At 53.3% G+C, this 19,106-nt stretch overlaps 6 protein-coding genes across 6 annotated transcripts; 4 read left to right on the top strand and 2 right to left on the bottom strand.

Annotated features, from left to right (window-relative positions):
• Positions 1–2,692: 2,692 nt before the first annotated feature.
• SODALDRAFT_273370 (S1/P1 nuclease) lies at positions 2,693–3,823 on the bottom strand (the record flags this gene model as incomplete). Its single annotated transcript, XM_028607892.1, has 3 exons — positions 2,693–2,883; positions 3,029–3,688; positions 3,760–3,823. 3 exons carry the CDS (start codon positions 3,821–3,823, stop codon positions 2,693–2,695), a joined length of 915 nt encoding a protein of 304 aa, XP_028469526.1.
• Positions 3,824–4,127: 304 nt separating this feature from the next.
• Positions 4,128–5,451, top strand: SODALDRAFT_343564 (alpha/beta-hydrolase; the record flags this gene model as incomplete). The annotated part of the gene is made up of 2 exons (XM_028613129.1): positions 4,128–4,142; positions 4,464–5,451. The coding sequence occupies 2 exons, from the start codon at positions 4,128–4,130 to the stop codon at positions 5,409–5,411; spliced, it is 963 nt and encodes a 320-aa protein (XP_028469525.1). The 3' UTR covers positions 5,412–5,451.
• A 357-nt stretch (positions 5,452–5,808) lies between these two features.
• SODALDRAFT_127329 (interferon-induced GTP-binding protein Mx) lies at positions 5,809–8,712 on the bottom strand. Its single transcript, XM_028606675.1, has 3 exons — positions 6,699–8,712; positions 6,396–6,642; positions 5,809–6,312 (listed from the first exon to the last, which is right to left on the bottom strand). Exons 1-3 carry the CDS (start codon positions 8,547–8,549, stop codon positions 6,206–6,208), a joined length of 2,205 nt encoding a protein of 734 aa, XP_028469524.1. The 5' UTR covers positions 8,550–8,712; the 3' UTR covers positions 5,809–6,205.
• Positions 8,713–10,291: 1,579 nt separating this feature from the next.
• Positions 10,292–12,134, top strand: SODALDRAFT_397471 (vacuolar membrane PQ loop repeat protein; the record flags this gene model as incomplete). The annotated part of the gene is made up of 5 exons (XM_028615300.1): positions 10,292–10,844; positions 10,932–11,002; positions 11,032–11,084; positions 11,274–11,778; positions 11,873–12,134. The coding sequence occupies exons 1-5, from the start codon at positions 10,731–10,733 to the stop codon at positions 12,132–12,134; spliced, it is 1,005 nt and encodes a 334-aa protein (XP_028469523.1). The 5' UTR covers positions 10,292–10,730.
• A 2,991-nt stretch (positions 12,135–15,125) lies between these two features.
• On the top strand, positions 15,126–15,645 carry SODALDRAFT_331497 (hypothetical protein; the record flags this gene model as incomplete). Its single annotated transcript, XM_028611467.1, has 1 exon — positions 15,126–15,645. A coding segment is annotated over exon 1 (259 nt), but the record flags the coding sequence as incomplete, so codon positions are not given.
• Positions 15,635–18,306, top strand: SODALDRAFT_331496 (trichothecene efflux pump). The gene is made up of 5 exons (XM_028611466.1): positions 15,635–16,018; positions 16,098–16,156; positions 16,305–16,978; positions 17,090–17,458; positions 17,592–18,306. The coding sequence occupies exons 1-5, from the start codon at positions 15,791–15,793 to the stop codon at positions 18,107–18,109; spliced, it is 1,848 nt and encodes a 615-aa protein (XP_028469521.1). The 5' UTR covers positions 15,635–15,790; the 3' UTR covers positions 18,110–18,306.
• Positions 18,307–19,106: the final 800 nt, after the last annotated feature.

The raw sequence follows: 19,106 nt of genomic DNA, 5'->3' as shown, positions 1-19,106 counted from the left end.
GGGGGTTTGACACGGGCAAGACGGACAAAGTTGGGCGGCATCTCGGCAGCGCTGTCTGAAGAAAGTTGGGATGTAACAAGCGCAAGGACATGGGTAGAGAGGTTTCGTGGGTGAGAGAGGTACAAGGTAAATAAGGTAGGTGGGCATTTTCCGTAATAAGGTACGTTGTATGCGTAGATACACATGCTACTATTCGTTAGGTCCGGAAGGGGATCAAGCCACCCCAGGAGCACAAGACTTCTTGGCTCGGCATTGCCATATGGGACAAGCGGAAGTGGATGAAGTGGAGGTTGAGATGCATGCAGCACGTCAAAGACGACGGGTTTCCAAGACCATCTCTGTTAGTTATCCGTCATGTCGTATCAAGACAGCTGGGAGATATCAGTGGCATTCCATTCGAAGTCTGAATTGGTCTGGGTGAGAGAGAGACACCAATGTGGTTTATGCTAGGACTGCTGTAGATGGTGTAAGGGCCGAAATACAAGAAGAAGAAGAACACCACAGAAACGCATTGGCCCCTCCAAACCCCAAGACCTTGAGTCGGAGTGGTAAAGAGAGGAAGAACTTGTGAAAAGACGTGGGAAGGGAAGGGGTTTCTGCTATGAACAAGGAGGTGTATTATCTGAAGTCGTGATGCGGCTCCCCGTGTCACGGAATTGGGTCAGTGGGTCCACCAGGTGATATTTCGACCAATAGGGGGATGTAGTGTAGAGCTGCAGAGCGGACGCCAAGGCCTACGGCGTTTCGAGCCAAGCACTCTCAGGCGCTGCTGAAGCGACGGGGCCCTCAGCCGAGTATCAACTGCACCGTTGCACGAAGTAGTCCGAGCGCGACTGCGAAGTAATTACACCGTAGTACCTAATTAGTAAGGTACCTATATGTACCTTAGGTAGGTAATTACAAACCTTCGTATATACAGCACCTAAAAATATACATCACGGGCTGATGGCACGGCGTGCGAACATGTAGACCAACGACAGATAGCTAGCCAAGGAAATGGAAGCAGAGAAACGCTTCTCGTCCCGTCCCCCTGGATGCAACTTGACAGATTCGTCCCATGTCCAGAATCTCCGTTGATCAGGGGAATTGCTTATCTCTCATGTCACCTCGTCATTGTGCCTAGGTAGTTCAACTGCTGGCAGTAGGACGTGGGGAAACAGGTTGTGGTGCGTATCTAAGGTAAATTGACCAAGCAATAAGGCAATTACCTACAGATGAGTGTAATGTACATTGTACGCGTGAGGCACACGGCGGCAAAAAAAAAAAAAAAAGAAAAAAAAAAAAGGGAATAGTCATTCTCTGTCTCGCTGTTTTACAGCCACTAATTCACCTATTTCGATTGAGATGCCGCTCCGCTGTCGAACCACAGGCGCGCGGCCGACGTCGGGCGCATTAATAAACGATTCATTGGCCAGGACCACACCCGAGACCTCTGTAGGTTGATGTTCGATGCCGATCATCCATCTCGGTACGTACACGTGTACTTCGTGTAGTCCCTAATAAAAAGCTGCCAATCTTTCCAGAGAACGGGTACCGAGTGCAAAGTCCTTCATTATAACCGTTTGGTGCGGATTTCCAGGTTACGAGTTGCGATAGCCCACGAGCCGGGAGCCAAGATCGCACCCCTTTTGTTGGACATTGAAATTGTTTCGAAGGATCGAGTAAAACATCTTTGATGACAGACATGGGATGAAAGGTTGGGGAGAAACCAGAAAACGCCCGTACTGGTCCTGCAGGTGCTCCTTTCCAGCAAAGGCACGTCGTATTCTCTGCTCACCTCACACACATAATTAGGTCTTACCCTGTAAACTCCGAACTAGGTATCTTACTTGCCTTTATGTACATCGTATTAGTAAGAAGTCGGCTCTCAAAAGAGCAGTCCAAACTCAAACAAGACCCCCGAGTTCATGATCGCAAGAAACACAGAACTTGTATATACATAGCCGTCGATACCAAGTGAAATCATGGTCTTTTTTTCTTTCTTTTTTCTTTCTTTTTTTTCTTTTTCGGTTACATTCGTCTTTAGTTTTCTCTTTCCTTTCCTGTTCGTCTTGGTGAGAAAACGACAGTCAGTACAACGTACCCCTGGCATCATCCACGGCTATCCCAGCCTTCAACCGTCCCCCCTGTCCCGGACTAGACCGAATGGTGCATTCTGCAACGGCGCCATGTCCCAAACAGGGTCAAAGCATGATGAAACGACCTCGCTCGCATGTCCTGTTTCTTCTTTGTCCCAACCAAAAGGCTCTTTAATTTCATAACAAAGCCAACGAACCATATATCTCCCTCGGCCGAGCAACCGGGCCTTTTCCCTCTTGGCGGGACAGCACCCCAAAATACTTCGTAGGTACGGATCACTCAGCGCTGTCTGCTGCATGGTATGTAGATATTTTCCTACTGCGGGGCCAGAAACTGAAACCCGATGGAGAATTTGTGATCCTTCGTCCTCTTTATATCAAATCTTGGACAAACCGGACTGATGGACTTGGGTCTTTTGGCGTGTCCCAATTCGCATGTCCCGTGTTCGAGTCTAGCCAAGCACTCAAGAAAAGGCCGTTCTCCCGTAGGGGTAAGATACAGCAATTACCCCTGGCATGCGCTTCAAACACGCTCTGCCCCGTCCAGTAAGCACACAGGCATGGCATCAAATCCCACGGTGCAACGTCATGTCGTCGTGGTGCGCTCAATCCATTCAAAGTTCCTCCCAAGGACCTTCAACCCGGTCGGCTCCTTGTTCCTGGAACCGCTTCGCGATGAGATCAAGCCAGGCAGCCATCCGGTACCCAGCACGGGCAACTTGCAACTCGATGACGGGAGCCGCCTTTTCATAGTACTCCCCACTCAGTTCCTGTCCCTCGATAACAAGAGGACCTTCTGGCAATACTAGCGAAACGTAGGACGATTAGTAACAGTCAAAGTCACAGAGGGGAAGCGAGCGCCGTTATTTCTCATTTCTCAACCAAAGTCAAGCAGAATACGGCGTAAAAAAGATATGAAGGAAAGGGGGAGGCAGGAAAACAAAACTCACCGTGTGAACAGACATAGGCGTTGCCTTCCCGCACCCACGCCAGTGCCGTCTCCGTCGCATCATCAACGTCGACGTCCTTCAGCCATCCCTCCCTCTCGTCGGCAAACTTGCCCTCCCGAATCTCGACGGCAAGCTCTTCCGCCCACCGCCTCGCATTGTCGTACGGCTTCCGTCGACTCCCCCCAATCAGCCGCTCGGCGATGGCGCTGTCCCAGACGTAGTGGAGGTTGAACTGGCGACCCTGCCACAGCACGTGGATGCCGTTGCCGCCCCGCGCGACGTTCTCGTCGTGCAGCGGCTGGTGGATGTCGCCGACGAAATGGACGACGAAGCGCGCGGCCTGGTTGCGCTCCCAGGCCGGCAGCGCCGGGTCGAGGAGCCGGGCCGTGTAGTTCGCCAGGGCGGTGACGACGCAGCCTTCGGGCTTGCAGTCGCGGGCCAGGTCGACGCCGCAGTAGTTCGGGGGCTCGTCCTTGGCGTCGATGAAGTGGAAGACGCTCGTGAAGCGCCCCCAGCGGGTGTAGCGGATGGTGTCGGCCCAGGTGGCCACCTTGCCGAGGTAGTCGCTCGTCTCGTCACGAAGGAGATCCTGGAAGAAGGCTTCGGTCGTGTTGGAGACGAAGTGGCTTGCTAGGTAAGCTGTCGTGACGTGACCGAGACCTGAGAGAACGGATTTTGTGAGTACTTGATTTTTTTATGGAGGAATCAGCTGAGCAACTTGGATCACTTACTTCCCCATGCCAAAGCTCCATATGTCGATGTGCCGAGTACCGTTAATAAGGGGAGAAGCTTCATGATGGCAGGTAAGTAGTAATTATAAATATGTTTAAATCTGGGGAGGATTTATGGATTCGCAAGTCCGCCAAATTCGGTCTATCAGTCGATTTATCTTTCTCCCTTCGTCGCGTCTGGCCAGGTGAAGCAAAACAAAAGCAAGCTCGCTAAGGTATGTACAGTCCGGCGTAAGAAGGAACAAATTGATACTTGATGAGACGCCGTAATGTCTGGCACTTCTAGAATTGAACACGACGGACTTCGCTTCGCGCTGAATGCATCAAGTATGACCGTGACTCCTTCATAGCCTATCATCACGCGGGCCATGTGGTCGCCTGGCGTGAGTCGGTACTTTCGTGGAGTCGCGGGCGAGTTGGCACGGGAACCCGCAGGCAACACTTCATTGGGTGTGCAGGTCCCTGACGCCCGGGGGTTCGGCTTCGGGAATTGGCGTTGGGTACGGTACGTCTTGATGAGTAATCGTTCCATCTTCACGTCTTTATTCTCTCACCTCTCTCATCCATTCCCAACATCTTCATTTGAGTACGTCGAGAAGATATTGAACCCATATACTGCTCTATCGCCAATTTCTCTCGCGGATAGAGATTGTAAATAGGTAGGTAGCCCAAAGGAAGAAAAAAAAAAGAAAATGAATTACGAGACCTGTGTGGCCAACGATGCCTGCACCCTGGCTTTCCAAACCTCACGACCCCTCTCCGGGTCCCGCAGCCCGGGTCCGGACACCCCGCCCATCGTCCTGCTCATGCACGGCTTCAGCGGTTCAAGCGACTACTTCGCCCGCAACTTCAGCCCTCTGAGCGAGCGCCTCTGGGTCATTGCCCCAGATATGCGCGGCCACGGCCGATCCTCCCGCACGCCGGGCGGTTACCACGTCGCCCGCCTGGCCGCCGACCTGCGTGACCTCCTAGCCCACATCCGCCGCCACACCTCCGCGCCCATCGTCCCCGTCGGCTGTTCCATCGGCGCCGCCGTCCTGTGGACCTACGTAGAGCTCTTCACCGCCTCCGACTTCGCCGGCTTCATCTTCGTCGACCAGGGCCCACTGCAGGACCGCTCCGTCTTCGGCGGCGGCTGGGACGCATCCCGCGCCCACACCGGCTGCTACGACGAGGCCACCCTGCGCGCGGCCCAGGACTTCTGGACCTCCGACCCGCCCGCTGCTCATCGTGATCTTGTCGCGGGCTGTCTCGGCTACCGGCAGGCTCCTCCCGCTGGCGAGAACGGTCCGCCGCCCCCGTCCCCCGAGCAGGCTGCTGAGGACGAGGCCTTCTTCACACGCACCAGCGCCCTGTGCGACTCCGTCTGGCTCGCACGTCTTATGGCCGATCATACGCGGTATGACCACCGCGAGGCCATTGACATGATTGACGTACCGACGCTCGTCATGGCCGGGCGCCGATCTGGGTGCTTTCCACTTGAGGGGATGCTAGAGACCGCAAGGCGCTTGAACGCGATTCGACCCGGATTGGCGAAGGAGGAGGTGTTCGAGTCTGGCCATTGGCTCTTCTACGAGGAACCGGATAAGTTTAACGCTATAACTGCTGCCTTCGTCGAGGAGTGTTCTGCACAGGCCGCTAGAGCGACATGACAGGATTGGATGGCGTCGATGGGATTTTGCCGCCATGTTCCCCCTTGCAACCTTGGCTCTAGACAGTGTCGTGCAGGGAGACACTGCACAGCAAGAGCATCCAGGGCTGGCAGAGATGGTCCTCTTTGACTCCAGCCATGAGAGGCCGCCGGATCTTTGCACCGTATCCAGCATAGTTTTGGTTCTGTTAAGCAACCTACGCAAGGGGATCTGACGAGCAGAATCATATTGCATCGCGTTTACTCTCTGGGGTTTAATGACAATCGTGTCTGCTAGTAGGAGGGCGATTCGGTCCGTACGCAAAATTTAACATCAGGCCACGACGTGTGTGAGTTACCATCTTAAACCAAGACGTTCGGGTGTTCAGACATTGCGTCGACAGAGAAGCTGCGTGGCCCTTTTCTGCTCAGTATTCATAAGAACTTGCTACAGGCACCAGTCTGGGCGACGCTTCCACTATTTCCACAGGCGGTGGTTCGTCGTTTATCCGACTTGATTTGATCTTCTTCTTCTTTTTCCCCTTTAGCCGTGGTGGGACAACCTCCTGCGAATCATACACCGCGACTTGAGGTGGCAATGCCCACTCATTCTGTGGTTCAGGTTCAGGTTCAGGCTCAGGTTCAGGATAAGGGGGTTCAGGTTCAGGTGCTTCAGGATAAGGCTCTTCAGGATAAGGCTCTTCAGGATAAGGCTCTTCAAGTTCAGGTGGTCCAAGTTCAGTCTCCGCGCCATTCTCTCCGTACGATTCCGCCGCTGCTTTTACCGTTGGTAACAGCGGCTTTTCGGACCCAGATCTAGAATGCGCTTCCAGACCTGCTGAGGTATCTGTTGAATCGGCTTGAGCTCGGGTCGATGTCGTAGGCCGGGGCGAGGGAGCTCCATTCGATGTGAAGCGGTTTGACTGTTCTGTTAATTCTTGGCAATAAAGGTTAGGAAGGATGGAAGATCTGATTGGGAGGACACCGAAATGGAGAGCCGGCTTACCCGCCACTCGTGAGCGTCGTTTGGTCAAGCGGGCCAAGCTGGGCAGTGCTGCCTGGAGAACGTCTCGCTTCTCGATATACCGGGCTCGCTCCGCGCTGGCCTCCTCGCTTTCCGCGGCCATATGAGAGATATCTTCGTCACTCAAGTCCAGAACCACCGCGGGGCTGAAAAGATCTGGCAGTTTTTGCATGAGACATTGTTCGATGGCGAGAACGCTCACATTGTCGACAAACTTCTTCAACGCCACCTGTAGTTCAGTGGGTCAGCAGAGAGAATCGACATATATGTATGTGTGTTGCTTACTTTATAGTATGCTTGCATATAGTCAACGGCCAACGAGCAACCAAATTGATCCATATCCGCTTGCACACCCTCTCCGAGCGAGTCGAGCAAGGCGACAATCCCGCTACCCTTTAGAGCATAATTCCTGTCAAGATAACCTAGGCCAAGGGATTTTACGAGCGTCGCTTCATTGGCACGCTTTCGGCGGGCATGCTGTGCTTTTTGGACCGTGTCTGTGAGGTAGTGATTGTAGCTGATGGGATGGACGGAATAATGAGGGTCGAGGAGCTCGTCTAGCTTTCGGTCCAGATCTTCCTTTAACGACTCGATCCCTTCATCAACAAAGCGCAAAATGGCATTCGCAGTCTCCTCGGCAGCCACATGAACTACTATGTCCCGAACCACATCGTGGACAGATTCGAGGATGTCTTGGTTCAAGCCGGCGGTGAGGTCTTTCCAGGGCTGGCTCTGTTCGACGAAAAGCTCGCTGATGATGAGTGGATTGAATGTACCCGGAAGCTCTCGCCCTCGGCTCCTGCTCATAAGGCCTTTGACTTCTTCAACATAGGCAGAGCGCGAAATGGCGTTTTGTTGATGGTGCTTGACGGGACCGTCAAGCTGACCGTCTTCTAAGGGGTCGTCTTGAATATGGCGGGTGTGTCCACGCTCGCGCATCCCCTCGGCGAACTCGGTCAGCCTATTCTGCACGACGGCGCGCAGACGCTTCCGGTACCCCTCCTCGGTTTTGGCGCCCCCGAAAAAAGGGCCCTCGTAAGCGCCATTGACTGCGGCTTTCATCAGATTCGAGAAGTCTTGCCCGATCCTAGAAAGATAGCGGCGCTGATCTAAGAGGGTTTCTCGTGGGGAGCCAAGTCTCTCGAGCTTCGCCTCGCAATCCACGATGCCTCCACGGACGTCTTGGAGAAGTCCCGACAGTTGGCTTATGATTTGATCCTTTAGGACGTTGCTGAGGCGGACTTTCAGAGACTTGGCACCACAAAGCCCTGAATCCAGCGACTTCCAGATGCCCTGTGAAAAGAATTGTTCCTCCACTTGATTTCGTGTTTGGAGCGTCGATTCCTTTTCGTGAAAATTCCGGTTTCTGAGGACGTGCCAGCCCAGCTGCAACTCGACGTCTTTGTTCTGAGCAAGTTTGAGGTAAGAGAGCTCGCTTTCGGATCCCACCTCGAGGGTGTCGGGTTTTGTAATTAGACCGATGGTGCGGACTCGCTCGGGGTCCCATTTGTGCGCCAGCTCGGTGATATTCTGAAGGGCAAAGTCACTCTTGGCGGAGATGACGGCCAGGATGATGCTTCGCGGTCTTTTCATATAATCCTGGACCATCTTCTCCACTGTCTCGGCGTCGGCGACGGACTGCTCCTTATTTCCCGCCCGAAACAACCCTGGCAGGTCGACTAGGGTGAGGTGTGGTTGCGTTGGACCGGACAGTTCTATGCGGAGCGTATCGGTGCTAAAAGCTTTGGCTCCAGAGAGTCCCATTTTCTCTTTGGCAGACTCGATGACCGGACCCAGGTCTTTCGTGGCCCAGTCGACAGGAGGGGGCGGGAAGCGGCAAAGATACTCCTTCTCTTCGCCAGATCTCTCGGGACCGGGGATTATGGATACATCGATTTTGCTGGCAGGGTCTCGCCGCAGGACCAGTTCGGTGGGGAATCTCGTGCACAGGTTATCCTTGGTTGGAAATGACATGCCGGAAATGGCCTCGAGTACAGAGCTCTTGCCGGCTGACTGGTCACCGCAAACAATGATCCCCGGAAGGTCGACATACTTGCTGATCCCCTGGGACCGTAGACGATCGATGATGTCGAGAAGGTCACGATGCTCCTTCGACTGGAGCTCCACGGTCGTCATTGGACCTAGTTGGTGGGTGTGTATAAAGGCGCTTGAGACAGAGTAAGATGGCCAACGAGAAGAAGCTCGAGCGATTATGGGTGCGACTGTCTGATGTGAGAATAAACCTGATGGGACAGACGCCTTGATATAGCGAGCCTCTGCGTGCTTTCAACGGCTCGTGCTTTCGAGTCACTGTCAAACTGCCGTCGGGCAATCCAGCTGCGCCGCCGTGGAAGTGTTGGAAACAAGCAGAGGAGGAACATACTGCAAGCCAGGATCGTTTCAGGAGCCCAAGGATATGCCAGCAGCCGGGGGAACAAACAAGCCATGTCCGGGCCAACAGAATCATGTCCAGACACCGAATTCTTGCGCGGTGCTGCTCCTTGGGGCCTTGGCCTCGGTGAAACAATCCTGCAAATTCTTGGGCCTCAAAGCACACATTACCGTAGCCCCGTCAGCCTCCAGTTGAGATAATGGGTCTGGAGCCTTCCACGTCAAGGTCTTTATGCGTGTTGGTGTAGGGTTGAGTAGTCGGCTGCCGTGCTGCATAAGAGGCCTAAGAGATGACTCGACAGTTGGGGTAATGGGTCTGGAGCCTTCCACGTCAAGGTCGTTATGCGTGTTGGTGTAGGGTTGAGTAGTAGGCTGCCGTGCTGCATGAGAGGCCTAAGAGATAACTCGAAGAAATGGTCGTTTCGCAGCATATGTAGGCAGCCGCCAATGATCCGACTGGTTTTTCCATTGCATCGTGCTGCAACATCGACGGCGATGTGACTATGTCTCGAACAAAACTCGCAGGCGATGTCCTCCAATCAGGGCTGCAGGCCGTGGGAGCAACGAATCAGATTTCAAGTCGGGGGATAACACTGCGTGGAGAAGTGCCTAATATCTCAGCTGCAGAGGATCTGCATCAGGCTTGAACGAGTCCTTCTTCGAGGAGTTCCGGCTTTGACTCCATGTGTTCGGGGGGAGAAGTATGCAGTAGTGAGTTTTGCAGCCGCTCGTAGATAAGCCCAAGGGTCTTTGATGGAGCGCCTAGGGCAACAACGCTGCAATTCGCCGCGAAGTCAACGCGATGAATGCAGCGTCGAGTTGCCTTCGATGGAAAGACAAGCCCTCCAAGTTCGCAAGCCGCATGAGGAGCAATTCTCTGAGTTTACAGACTTGAGTGGAGTGTCGATCTGACGTGCAAAGTTCCATTTGAAGCAGGACCTCTAGATAGTCCGGGGTATGATTTCTTGCTAATTTGTCCATATACCCGAACCGTCCGATAATTTCACGAGCATGGTCGTTCACCTGGTTGGCCTTGAAGGGAGATACCTTAGTCTAGAAGGAGACGGGAGGCTTCACGTGCCGAACGTGTTCAAGAACCGACCCTTGGAAGATGGGACCAACTAACACGCCGCTATGCAGGTCTGATTATGGTCGAAGTTGCTCTTTGAAAGTGAGATCCGTGTTCGCTGGTTATGGCATTGCTGCATGTCCACGATTCTGGACAGAGGATAGGAAGAGGTAAAGTAAAACCTCGACGAGAACCCATCCACGAACGGATCGGATAATCGTCTCGTGCACATTAGTTGTTGGCGAATTACGTAATATAGGTGCATCGTACCTTCTCTTGGAATGAATTGAGCTAAGATAAAATACCCTTGATGTGATTGGTCTATACCGTGATTCTGCCCCCGAAACCGGACGCGTCAGTATTCGGAGAAGGGACAAGAGGTTGTGAGCGACGAACGTCATGGTTATCAACCATTTCACCCGTTTGTCGTATCGATAGTCCGAACATACGAAGTTATCCATGAGCCACCTTGAATTCAGCCTTGCCGCTGCTACGTGTGTTCGAAGTCGGATGAACAAAAAGAAGTCTTCTTATCTCGGTCACTCGCATTCGAAACTCGATCTCTGACTGGCTACGATAAGACACTACGGCGCACCACTACCTTCCTTGTCTTACCTTACCTTATTTACTCCGTACTCCGTACCACACCGATAACGATTCCCACTACGTGACCGCCTCCCTCCTTTTGGCTTTGGAGGGGGCGCTTGTGACTTTTGTTCAGCCCTCCGCCCACCACCTGACTCGAAACTCTTCCCATATTCGCTTTTTAAAACTTGGAAAAGGGTCGAGCAGGTCCTGACGCGATCCGCGACCCGTTTCATTCTTCCCAATCCACCCTGGCAGGCTCTTCGCCAACCATGGCTTCCGTCGTGCCCATGGCCTTCAAGGCCTTATCGCAGGCACCCTCGATCAAAGATGCGTTATCCGGGATCTTTGGCAGCATCAGCTTGACTGCATGGATCTGTCTTCTGGTAAACCACTCCACGCCCTAGTTCAATTGACACCGCGGCTCCAGAGCCAGTGTGGGTTCGTAACTGACGGCGGCGACTTCTTTGCAGCTTCCTCAACTTATCGCCAACTACAAGCTTCAAAGTGCCGATGGCCTCTCGATGGGCTTTCTCTTTATCTGGTTGTTGGGCGATGCTACCAACCTTGCAGGTCCGTGATCCCGCCCTTGGTCGACCGCGAACATACCTACGAAGTAACCTTTTGTTCCGGCCTACTCTGAATGGAAGTCACGGCCCTTCTGTTCGAGTCATTCAATATATACGGAACCACAGGTGCTTGCTCGATTATTGGCGTTTTTACTTTCTTTTCTGGGAACCATCTTGGAAATTACCCTTCCAGATCCATGGAAGATGTGTTCATTATCGCTGACCCAATTTACCTTCTACCCTTAGGTGCCCTCTTCACCAGCTTGGCTCCAACCGCGATTGCCCTGGCTTGCTACTTCTGCTTTGCCGATCTTGTTCTTATCACCCAATGTCTCTACTACAACACCAAGAATGCTCGTCGTGCGGCGCGACACCGCCAGTCGCATCACCACCACCACACCGAACCACACTGGAGGGAGACCCAACCTCTCTTGGCCGAGCAGCGACGCCGACCCTCATCCTCCAGCCTTTCAGGGTCGCAGAGACGCCGAGAGATTCATGCCGAAACCGAGCCTCTACGCAAGATCGTGACGGGCGGGGACGAAACCTCCGGCGGTAAGGCGTGGCTATACAACACGCTCAGTCTTGTCGCCGTATACTCTGTCGGGATTCTCGGTTGGTTCATCTCGTACAAGGCCGGGGCCTGGGATGCGGATCCAGACCTGCCAGTTCCGGACTCGCCCGCGGAGAAGGACGCAGTCACGATGATCGGCTTGGTCCTGGGCTACATCAGCGCGGCGCTGTATCTTTGGTACGTTAAAACGCTCTCGAGGCGCACTTGCAAGGAAGAAGGGGGAGAGCGGTCGAGTTCAGCTAGGTTAACGTTACTAACGTTACTCGCTTAGTGCACGTATCCCGCAGATTATTAAGAATTGGCGCGAAAAGTCGTGTGAGGGGCTCGCGCTGCTCTTTTTCCTCCTCTCCCTCACTGGAAACGCTGCATACGGCGCGAGTTTAATAGCGTATTCCCAGGAGAAAGACTATCTCGTCCGCGCCCTACCGTGGCTTCTGGGCTCTCTCGGCACAATTGTCGAGGACAGCGTCATCTTCGTCCAGTTTCATCTCTACAAGCCGGGGCGCAATCGCAGGTCCTCGAGCGCCGCATAAAAGACACACCAGAAAAGCCGTTGTTTATTTTCACTATTATTATTGTTCGCACGCTACGGAAAACTCCTAACGTACGGGACAAACGGAACTCGAACGAAACTCAAGGCGTCTCTCGTGGCGTGGTTGTTTCGGGGGGGTTTGGATTTGGGGTCCTCCCCCCTAACACTTCGCACTTTGCCCCGTTCGGGCGTGAGGCGACGCGGTACTATTATTTAGACTTAAGGTTGGCATATTCAGGCGTCATGGCGGGGTCCGGCCGGCTGGCTGCATGGTATACTATGTCGACAACCATATTGCTGGGACGGGCAATGGCAGGGTCTCCGTAGACCGGCCCATTATTGGTGAGTCGGATTGACGGGTCATCATTATGGTCATCGTTACCATCATCATCGTTATCTTATGCTTGGGTTTTTGGTATTGGGTCTGTGGCTCATTCGGACGCCTTTTGGGAATTTTCCTGTGTATAGCAGGGCATTTTAATCTCTCCTACGTGGGTAGCATTATTCTTTTCTTCTCAGGCTAATTAGACTGCGCTTCTATGCAGTGCCCAAGGCGAACGCCTGCCCCAGTCCTCAGTGAACTAAGTCGACGTTCATCCGGTGTTCAGGGGCTCACCTCAAAGGTAAGCATTGCCTGGACGGACGGACCGAGGGAGAAAGAAGGCGTCGACGACTCGACTGAAAGTATGGTATTGTCCTAGACGTCTTCGCAGCCGCCCCCAGCCAAGCCAGGAATTCGATGACACTTATCATACACGGACGGACCTGAATGGAGACTTGCAGCTCGATAGGTAGGTTCTGGGAACGGAGTAATAAGCAAGAGACGCCTCCTCGTTGGCCAAGCTCTTGGGCAAGCTTGGGGCGTGGTTTTGCGCTAGGGCTGTCAAGGAATAACTTGCTGGGACGCCAAGTTCCAATGCTGCTCCGTAGTGTCGATTTTATTGGGCCTCCGAGATGGCGGGATTTTGAGGGGTCGAGAGGAGAGCTGTTGGGGGTAGGAGAGGTAATTACCCCACATTAACTACAACCTGGGGAGACGTTTCCCGGGGAGCGGTATAGGACGGACGAACGGACAGCGATTTCAATGGATATTGTCAGATGATATGGACTTTCCGGTGAGATCCGGTGAGTAATAATAGAGAAATAACGTGTGGCGGTTTTTGAGTAGTTGCAGGGCTGATTTGTGGTGCTGATTATTAGTTCTTTGACTGGCTCGGCCTGAATACGTGCTTTACGATGGCACAGGCACTTTCGGGGACGGCGGTGAAGTTCAGTTCGTCTGTCAAGCCTGGGAAAGCTCTACCGCTCCATCTCTCTCCGTCTCTCGTTCAGTACGTCGAACTGTCTCCCTGGCCGGACTAGCATATCCTGGAGCTTCAGACACTGCGATGGTGATCTCTGGGAGCTGCTCTCAGGCAGATGCCTCCTGTGCGAGTGTGGAACGAACATGACGAATATGACAGCCAGAAGAAGGGCGATGATCTGGAAGAGTGGATTTGCTATTGAGACTTGGAGATGGGGAGTGCATGTCGGTGCATGTCGATGCAGGTCGATGCATGTCAATGCAACGGGAGTGGCTGCTGTCTGGAACGCTAGAGCAACGAAGCGATTCAGGAGATGGACTTAACGTATGACTACATGATTCATTACAAGCTGCCTGGCGGTAAAGAAAGCTTGGCTTGATGAAAGAGTGTGTTGTCTGTGCGATGTGTGCTACGGGCATCCGAACCCCCCGTGTGATCTACTGGTTAGATCGGAGATGCTCGCTGCAACGGTACCGAGTTTACGGTACGAGTTCGTAATCGTATTTTATTCGTATTTTACTCGCGCCTTGACTACCTTACAGGTAGATACGATACTCGAAGCCGTAAAGCTATTAGACAATAGTCGCCAAGGCTTTGATGTCGGATCTGCGTACGGAGTGGGAATATTTCTGGGACGCTTCTTATGGACGGAGCCCCTGGATTTCCTCTATCAAGATCGCTCGTCGACAACGCAGACTACTTCACCATACCCCAGTCAGACCGTACACGGCACACCTGACATTCCTGTGTGGTTTCAGCTCGTTGCTGCTATGGTGCGTTGAGATGTAGTAGATATATCGCGATGTAGGCCATCTCATGAACAAAGATACACAAGTTACCACGTGGCGTACTCATTATAAGGTACCCTACCGAGATAATTAGAAGTGGCTTGGTCATACCCCAGATACCCCACGATCCCACTTAGAGACGCGGGACCCCGCAGCCACCTACAACGGAAGGTACCTAAGGTAATAAGGTATAGAATACCTTAGGTACCTTAATTCAGGTAGGTCGGTAGTTCCACCCTTAGGTGTGCACCGTTCCGTTTCGAGACGTCTCCGGCTCCACAGTGAGACTGCAGAAGGGACTTTTCCGCACCGTTATTATAAGGTAGGTGCCTCCCCGGAATTAGTTTTCCAAAATCCCTTGCGAAACCACGACCTTTCCTCTTCGTTTCGTTTCTCGCCACGTACTCGTGCGCCCCTTTTCCGTCGGTCACGGCGACGTCCGTTCTCATCTCTTAACTGTCAGAATGGATTCGTCGATTTAGGTGGTCTTCTGCCCAAAGACGGTGGAATTCCTCAAACCAACTTTTCTTCAGAGATTATGCTTCCGAGATTATCATATCATCCGTGCACCTCTGTCCCTATGCCCGGGATACCCTTCTCTGGGTTGGTCTTCGGGACCCTTTCGCCCTCTCTTCGTCGGCGACCTATCCAAATGCCAACACGCGCTACGAGTTAAGAGGAGCCGCCGTAAGCTAAGGGGTTATGGTGCACGGGGGAGGAGGGGGAACCCCGGATTTTCCCCGCGATTTTCTCCCGAATAGAGCATAGACTTCCATATTCTTTATGGAGCTTACGCCGACCGGACTGAGATGCCCTGGAGCGTCTGGTAGTTTGGTACGTTGACTTGGTTGGCATCTATCCGTACGTCTGGAGTTCTCCGCAAGCCTCTTTACAAAGACAAGGTAGTCGGTATCTGTGCGAAGTACGGAGTACGTATATATTCTCCCCCCACAACGCGTGGCGGCGAGATGTGGACTAGCGTCCATCCCGATGTAATACTCCGGGCAATATGTTGCGTTTGTTCGCATTTCTTGAGCTCGAGTCCTTGACGCCCTCCTTGTTTCCTTGGCTCGCTTGGAGCGAGCTCCTCGAGCTAACCCGCCCGGACTCCAGTAGCCACGCGACCGCAAGCTTGTGCCAACAACTCCACCGTCCCCCTTTATCGAAAAGACTCGACACCGGTTTCAACCTCCAGCAAATAATGTGGCTTAGCTGTATCCGTACTGATGCTTGGACCGACGGTTGTACTCTGTACTTCGTTACCTTAAGGTAGGTAGATACGTTGTAACTCTACCTTAGCTTAGGCAGGGGTCTGGCTGGTTGTCGAGAAGCCCATGCACGTTTGTTTGCTCTTCAAGCGACGTGCATGATTCCCTACATAATCCGTCGTCGATCCCTCTTGACGAATTCCAGGTTCTCTACTGTTGAGTCGTTACTCACTGTCCCTTACCATCTTTCCCACTTCAGTACCGCTACCCACCTGTTTGTTCCAGTCATCGTGAGCTTTACCAAATCTCAAAACTCAACTCACTCACCACCTTGTGTCTCTGGAGCAACCATCGACCATGTCCTCTGGGGAGAAACCGGCCACGGGGGCCGATACCAAGGCTGACGAGCCGAGCCAGGTCGTTTATGCCGAGGGCGTCGACGGCCTTCTCAGGGACGGCGAGGTCGCCAGGGTCGTACATACCGACGGTACCGTTGACCTGATCGATGCCAAAGCTATCGGTGGTGACTTGGAGGTGATGCCCAAGGGATACTTCCTGAGCGCCAACTTCATCTGCACTCTCATCGTATGTAGTGGGCCCCATCCCCCCCGATCTCGATTTTATTCCCCTGCTTGGGTGAACTCGACTAACTCGATGATTTCAGGCACAATGCTTGGCAAGCATTTGCGCATACCTAGGTTGGGTTCTGCCGGCGAATACTCTGTACGTTTCACTCCTTCGACTGTTTGCCCAACGAGTCAGTCCCCTGGATATATATATATATATATATATATATATATATACCTTGGTCATGTAGAAGCCCTTCCAAGGTTAGGCCGTCTCCTTGCTGACATGCACGCCATTGTTCCAGCATGCTCATCAACGCCGAGCTCGGCCCCTCCGCGAATATCAGTTGGGTGGCCACCCTCTGGACCATGGGAAGTTCCATCGGCTTCCTCCTCGTCGGCCGTCTTTCCGACATGTACGGGCGTCGGTGGATCGTTCTCGGCACCACCGTCCTCGGCCTCATCGGCTGCATTCTCGGCTCCACCGCACAGAACGTCGAGATGCTCATCGCCGCCAACCTGTGCAACGGCATCGCGGCGGCCGGCCAGCTCTCCTTCGGCATCTTCATCGGCGAGCTCGTCCCCAACAAACTGAGGGGTCCCGTCATCACCCTGATCTTCCTGTCGTCGCTCCCCTTCGCCGTGTTCGGTCCCGTCATCGCCCGGACGTTTTTCGAGAACACCGCGTCCAAGTGGCGATGGAGCTACTTCCTCGGCGACATCCTCGGCGTCATCGCCCTCGTGCTTTACTGGTTCTTCTACCACCCGCCCACATACGACCAGCTCCACGTCCAGGGCAAGACCGTGTGGCAGACGACCATGGACCTGGATTTCGTGGGCATTTTCCTCTACGTTTCAGGCTGCGTCCTGTTCCTCATCGGCCTGTCGTGGGGAGGGGTGGCGTACCCCTGGGCGAGCCCGCAGACGCTCTGCACCTTGCTCATTGGTGTTGCCTTGGTAGCCGCCTTTATCGTTTATGGTACGTTATCTCGCTCCCCCTCCCCCCTCTTTTTTTTTTTGTTTTTTTTTTTGTCCCGCAATACTGTGCAAAGGGTATGAAGCTGACTACTTACTTGCATCGATCCTACAGAGGGTCACTTCTGCAAGGTGCAGCCCCTGATGCCTCCCAGAATGTTCAGGAACATCGGCTTCTCGGCCATTGTGACCATCGCCACCATCGGATCTATGGTGTACTACTCCCTGACCGTCTTGTGGCCCGTCATCATCGGATCCATCTACACGACCGACTCGATGGAGATTGGCTGGCAGAGCTCCGTGGTGGGTGGCGGCATGCTGTTGGGGCAGTCCATCGCGGGCTTCTGCATCTCGTACGTGCCCAAGGTCAAGTATCAGACCATCACCGCAAGCGCCATCTCCTTGGCGTTTATGACGTCCATGATCACCATTTCGGAGGATCGGTGGGCGGTTACCATTGCCCTAGGCACCGTGGTCTGCACGGGTAAGCTTCTTTTCTTTTCTTTTTCTTTTTCTTTTTCTTTTCCTTTTCCTTTTCCTTTTCCTTTTCCTTTTCCTTTTTTTCTTCTTCTTCCTCTTTTCCCTTCTCAGCAAAGCTAACAACCATGTCACAACAGCCATCGGTTTCGTCGAAAACATCTCCTTCCCCGGCGTTACACTCCTCTGGGAGGCGCAGGACATCGGCCTGGCAACGGGCATCCTCGGATCCATTCGTGGCATGGGAGGCGCCGTGGCCCAAGCGCTGTACGGATCCGTGTTGAACAACGAGCTGGCCAAGCGGATGCCGGAGGCGATAGGCCAGGCGGCGACGGAGGCCGGACTGCCCGAGTCGAGCGTCGAATCGCTGCTGGTGTCGATGGGTGCAGGAGACTTCAGCGCGGTGCCGGGCATCACCGATAGCGTCATTTCGGCGGTGACCAGCGCGTCGAAGATGGTGTACACGGAAAGCTTCCGGATGGTGTTCTACACGACGATCCCGTTCTCGGTGGTCCTGCTGCTCAGCTCGATCCTGGTGCCGAACATGGAGAAGTACCTGAGCCAGAACGTGGCCAAGAAGCTACAGAGTGGCAAGCCGGAGAAGATGACGGCGGCACAGGAGGCCAAGAACAAGGTTGAAATGGCGGAGACGGTCTAATGAATTGGGAATGATACCGTGATACCATGATACCACTCACTGGCCCTTCGAGATGGGGGATGATGTTGTGAGTGCGAGGAGGGAGGGCAACAGGTGGACGAGTGAAGGAGTGGATGGAGCAACAGACAGTGGTACGTAGTCCTATTTGTAATTCTAGGATTGGAATAATTAGTGGTAATCGTGATTTGAAGGCATTCACATGCGATCAACTGTATGACGATGGCTGATGAGACATGGCTCTCTCTCTCTCTCTGTGTGTGTGTGTGTGTTTGTCGTCAAAGACGAGAGTCTTTAGTTGCCACATGATTCGGTGTTCGTACATAGGGTTAAGGTGAAGATTGTACAAACAAACAGTCGTGATTATCGTCGCACCTCGACGGCATCAGTTGGACCTTGGGAGGTTTCGGAGGTAAGTTTCTGAGGGCGAGGGCTGGCCCACCGCAAACAAAGGCACCAAACATGGATTACCTCAGATAGAGATGTACTTTGATATCCGTACCTTACAATAGCCCCCCCGTGGTCCGTCCGTACCTACGGTAGGTACCTACCTTACCTTAACGAAGTGCTGTAGCCGATGGCGGGGCAAGATCCTACCTTACCGTGGTGGCGGGAGCCCCGTGTTACGGCCAACAGGCCCAACATGAACCAGCACAAGGGATGCACCGGTATGCAACGTACCAGGACGCAACCAGAGGATGACTCAGGATAATATCACGTGTTAAGTCACGTGATGGATAACCAAGGAAGGTAGACTGGCACGCCCGGCGCTAGTATAAGGAATATACTAGTATAGACGGATTACTAGGATCACTAACGATCACTTAGCTAAGGAAGTGATCCAGTGTGATCCCCGGCTAGGGGATCACTAGGGCGTTCGTGATCTCGTGGATATATATACTAGGGTATTCTAGGTCTTACTTCTACTAGAGAATAAGATATCGATTAATCTAAGTCTTCACCTAGACTACTATTCTACGCTTAAACCTACCTTATAAAG

The sequence above is a fragment of the Sodiomyces alkalinus genome (assembly GCF_003711515.1).
Source record: "Sodiomyces alkalinus F11 unplaced genomic scaffold SODALscaffold_2, whole genome shotgun sequence".
In the NCBI taxonomy this organism is placed as follows: Eukaryota; Fungi; Ascomycota; class Sordariomycetes; order Glomerellales; family Plectosphaerellaceae; genus Sodiomyces; species Sodiomyces alkalinus.
This window is presented reverse-complemented; position numbering and strand designations above follow the sequence as displayed.

What these genes read in the sequence shown, in the direction of transcription:
- SODALDRAFT_127329 (XM_028606675.1), bottom strand. Translation starts at nt 8,549, where the DNA reads ATGACGACCGTGGAGCTCCAGTCGAAGGAGCATCGTGACCTTCTCGAC. An exon ending in ATATGCAAGCATACTATAAA is followed by an intron (nt 6,643 to 6,698) that starts GTAAGCAACACA and finishes ACTGAACTACAG; the next exon opens with GTGGCGTTGAAGAAGTTTGT. An exon ending in ACGACGCTCACGAGTGGCGG is followed by an intron (nt 6,313 to 6,395) that starts GTAAGCCGGCTC and finishes TTAACAGAACAG; the next exon opens with TCAAACCGCTTCACATCGAA.
- SODALDRAFT_331496 (XM_028611466.1), top strand. Translation starts at nt 15,791, where the DNA reads ATGTCCTCTGGGGAGAAACCGGCCACGGGGGCCGATACCAAGGCTGAC. An exon ending in ACTTCATCTGCACTCTCATC is followed by an intron (nt 16,019 to 16,097) that starts GTATGTAGTGGG and finishes CGATGATTTCAG; the next exon opens with GCACAATGCTTGGCAAGCAT. An exon ending in GTTCTGCCGGCGAATACTCT is followed by an intron (nt 16,157 to 16,304) that starts GTACGTTTCACT and finishes CCATTGTTCCAG; the next exon opens with CATGCTCATCAACGCCGAGC.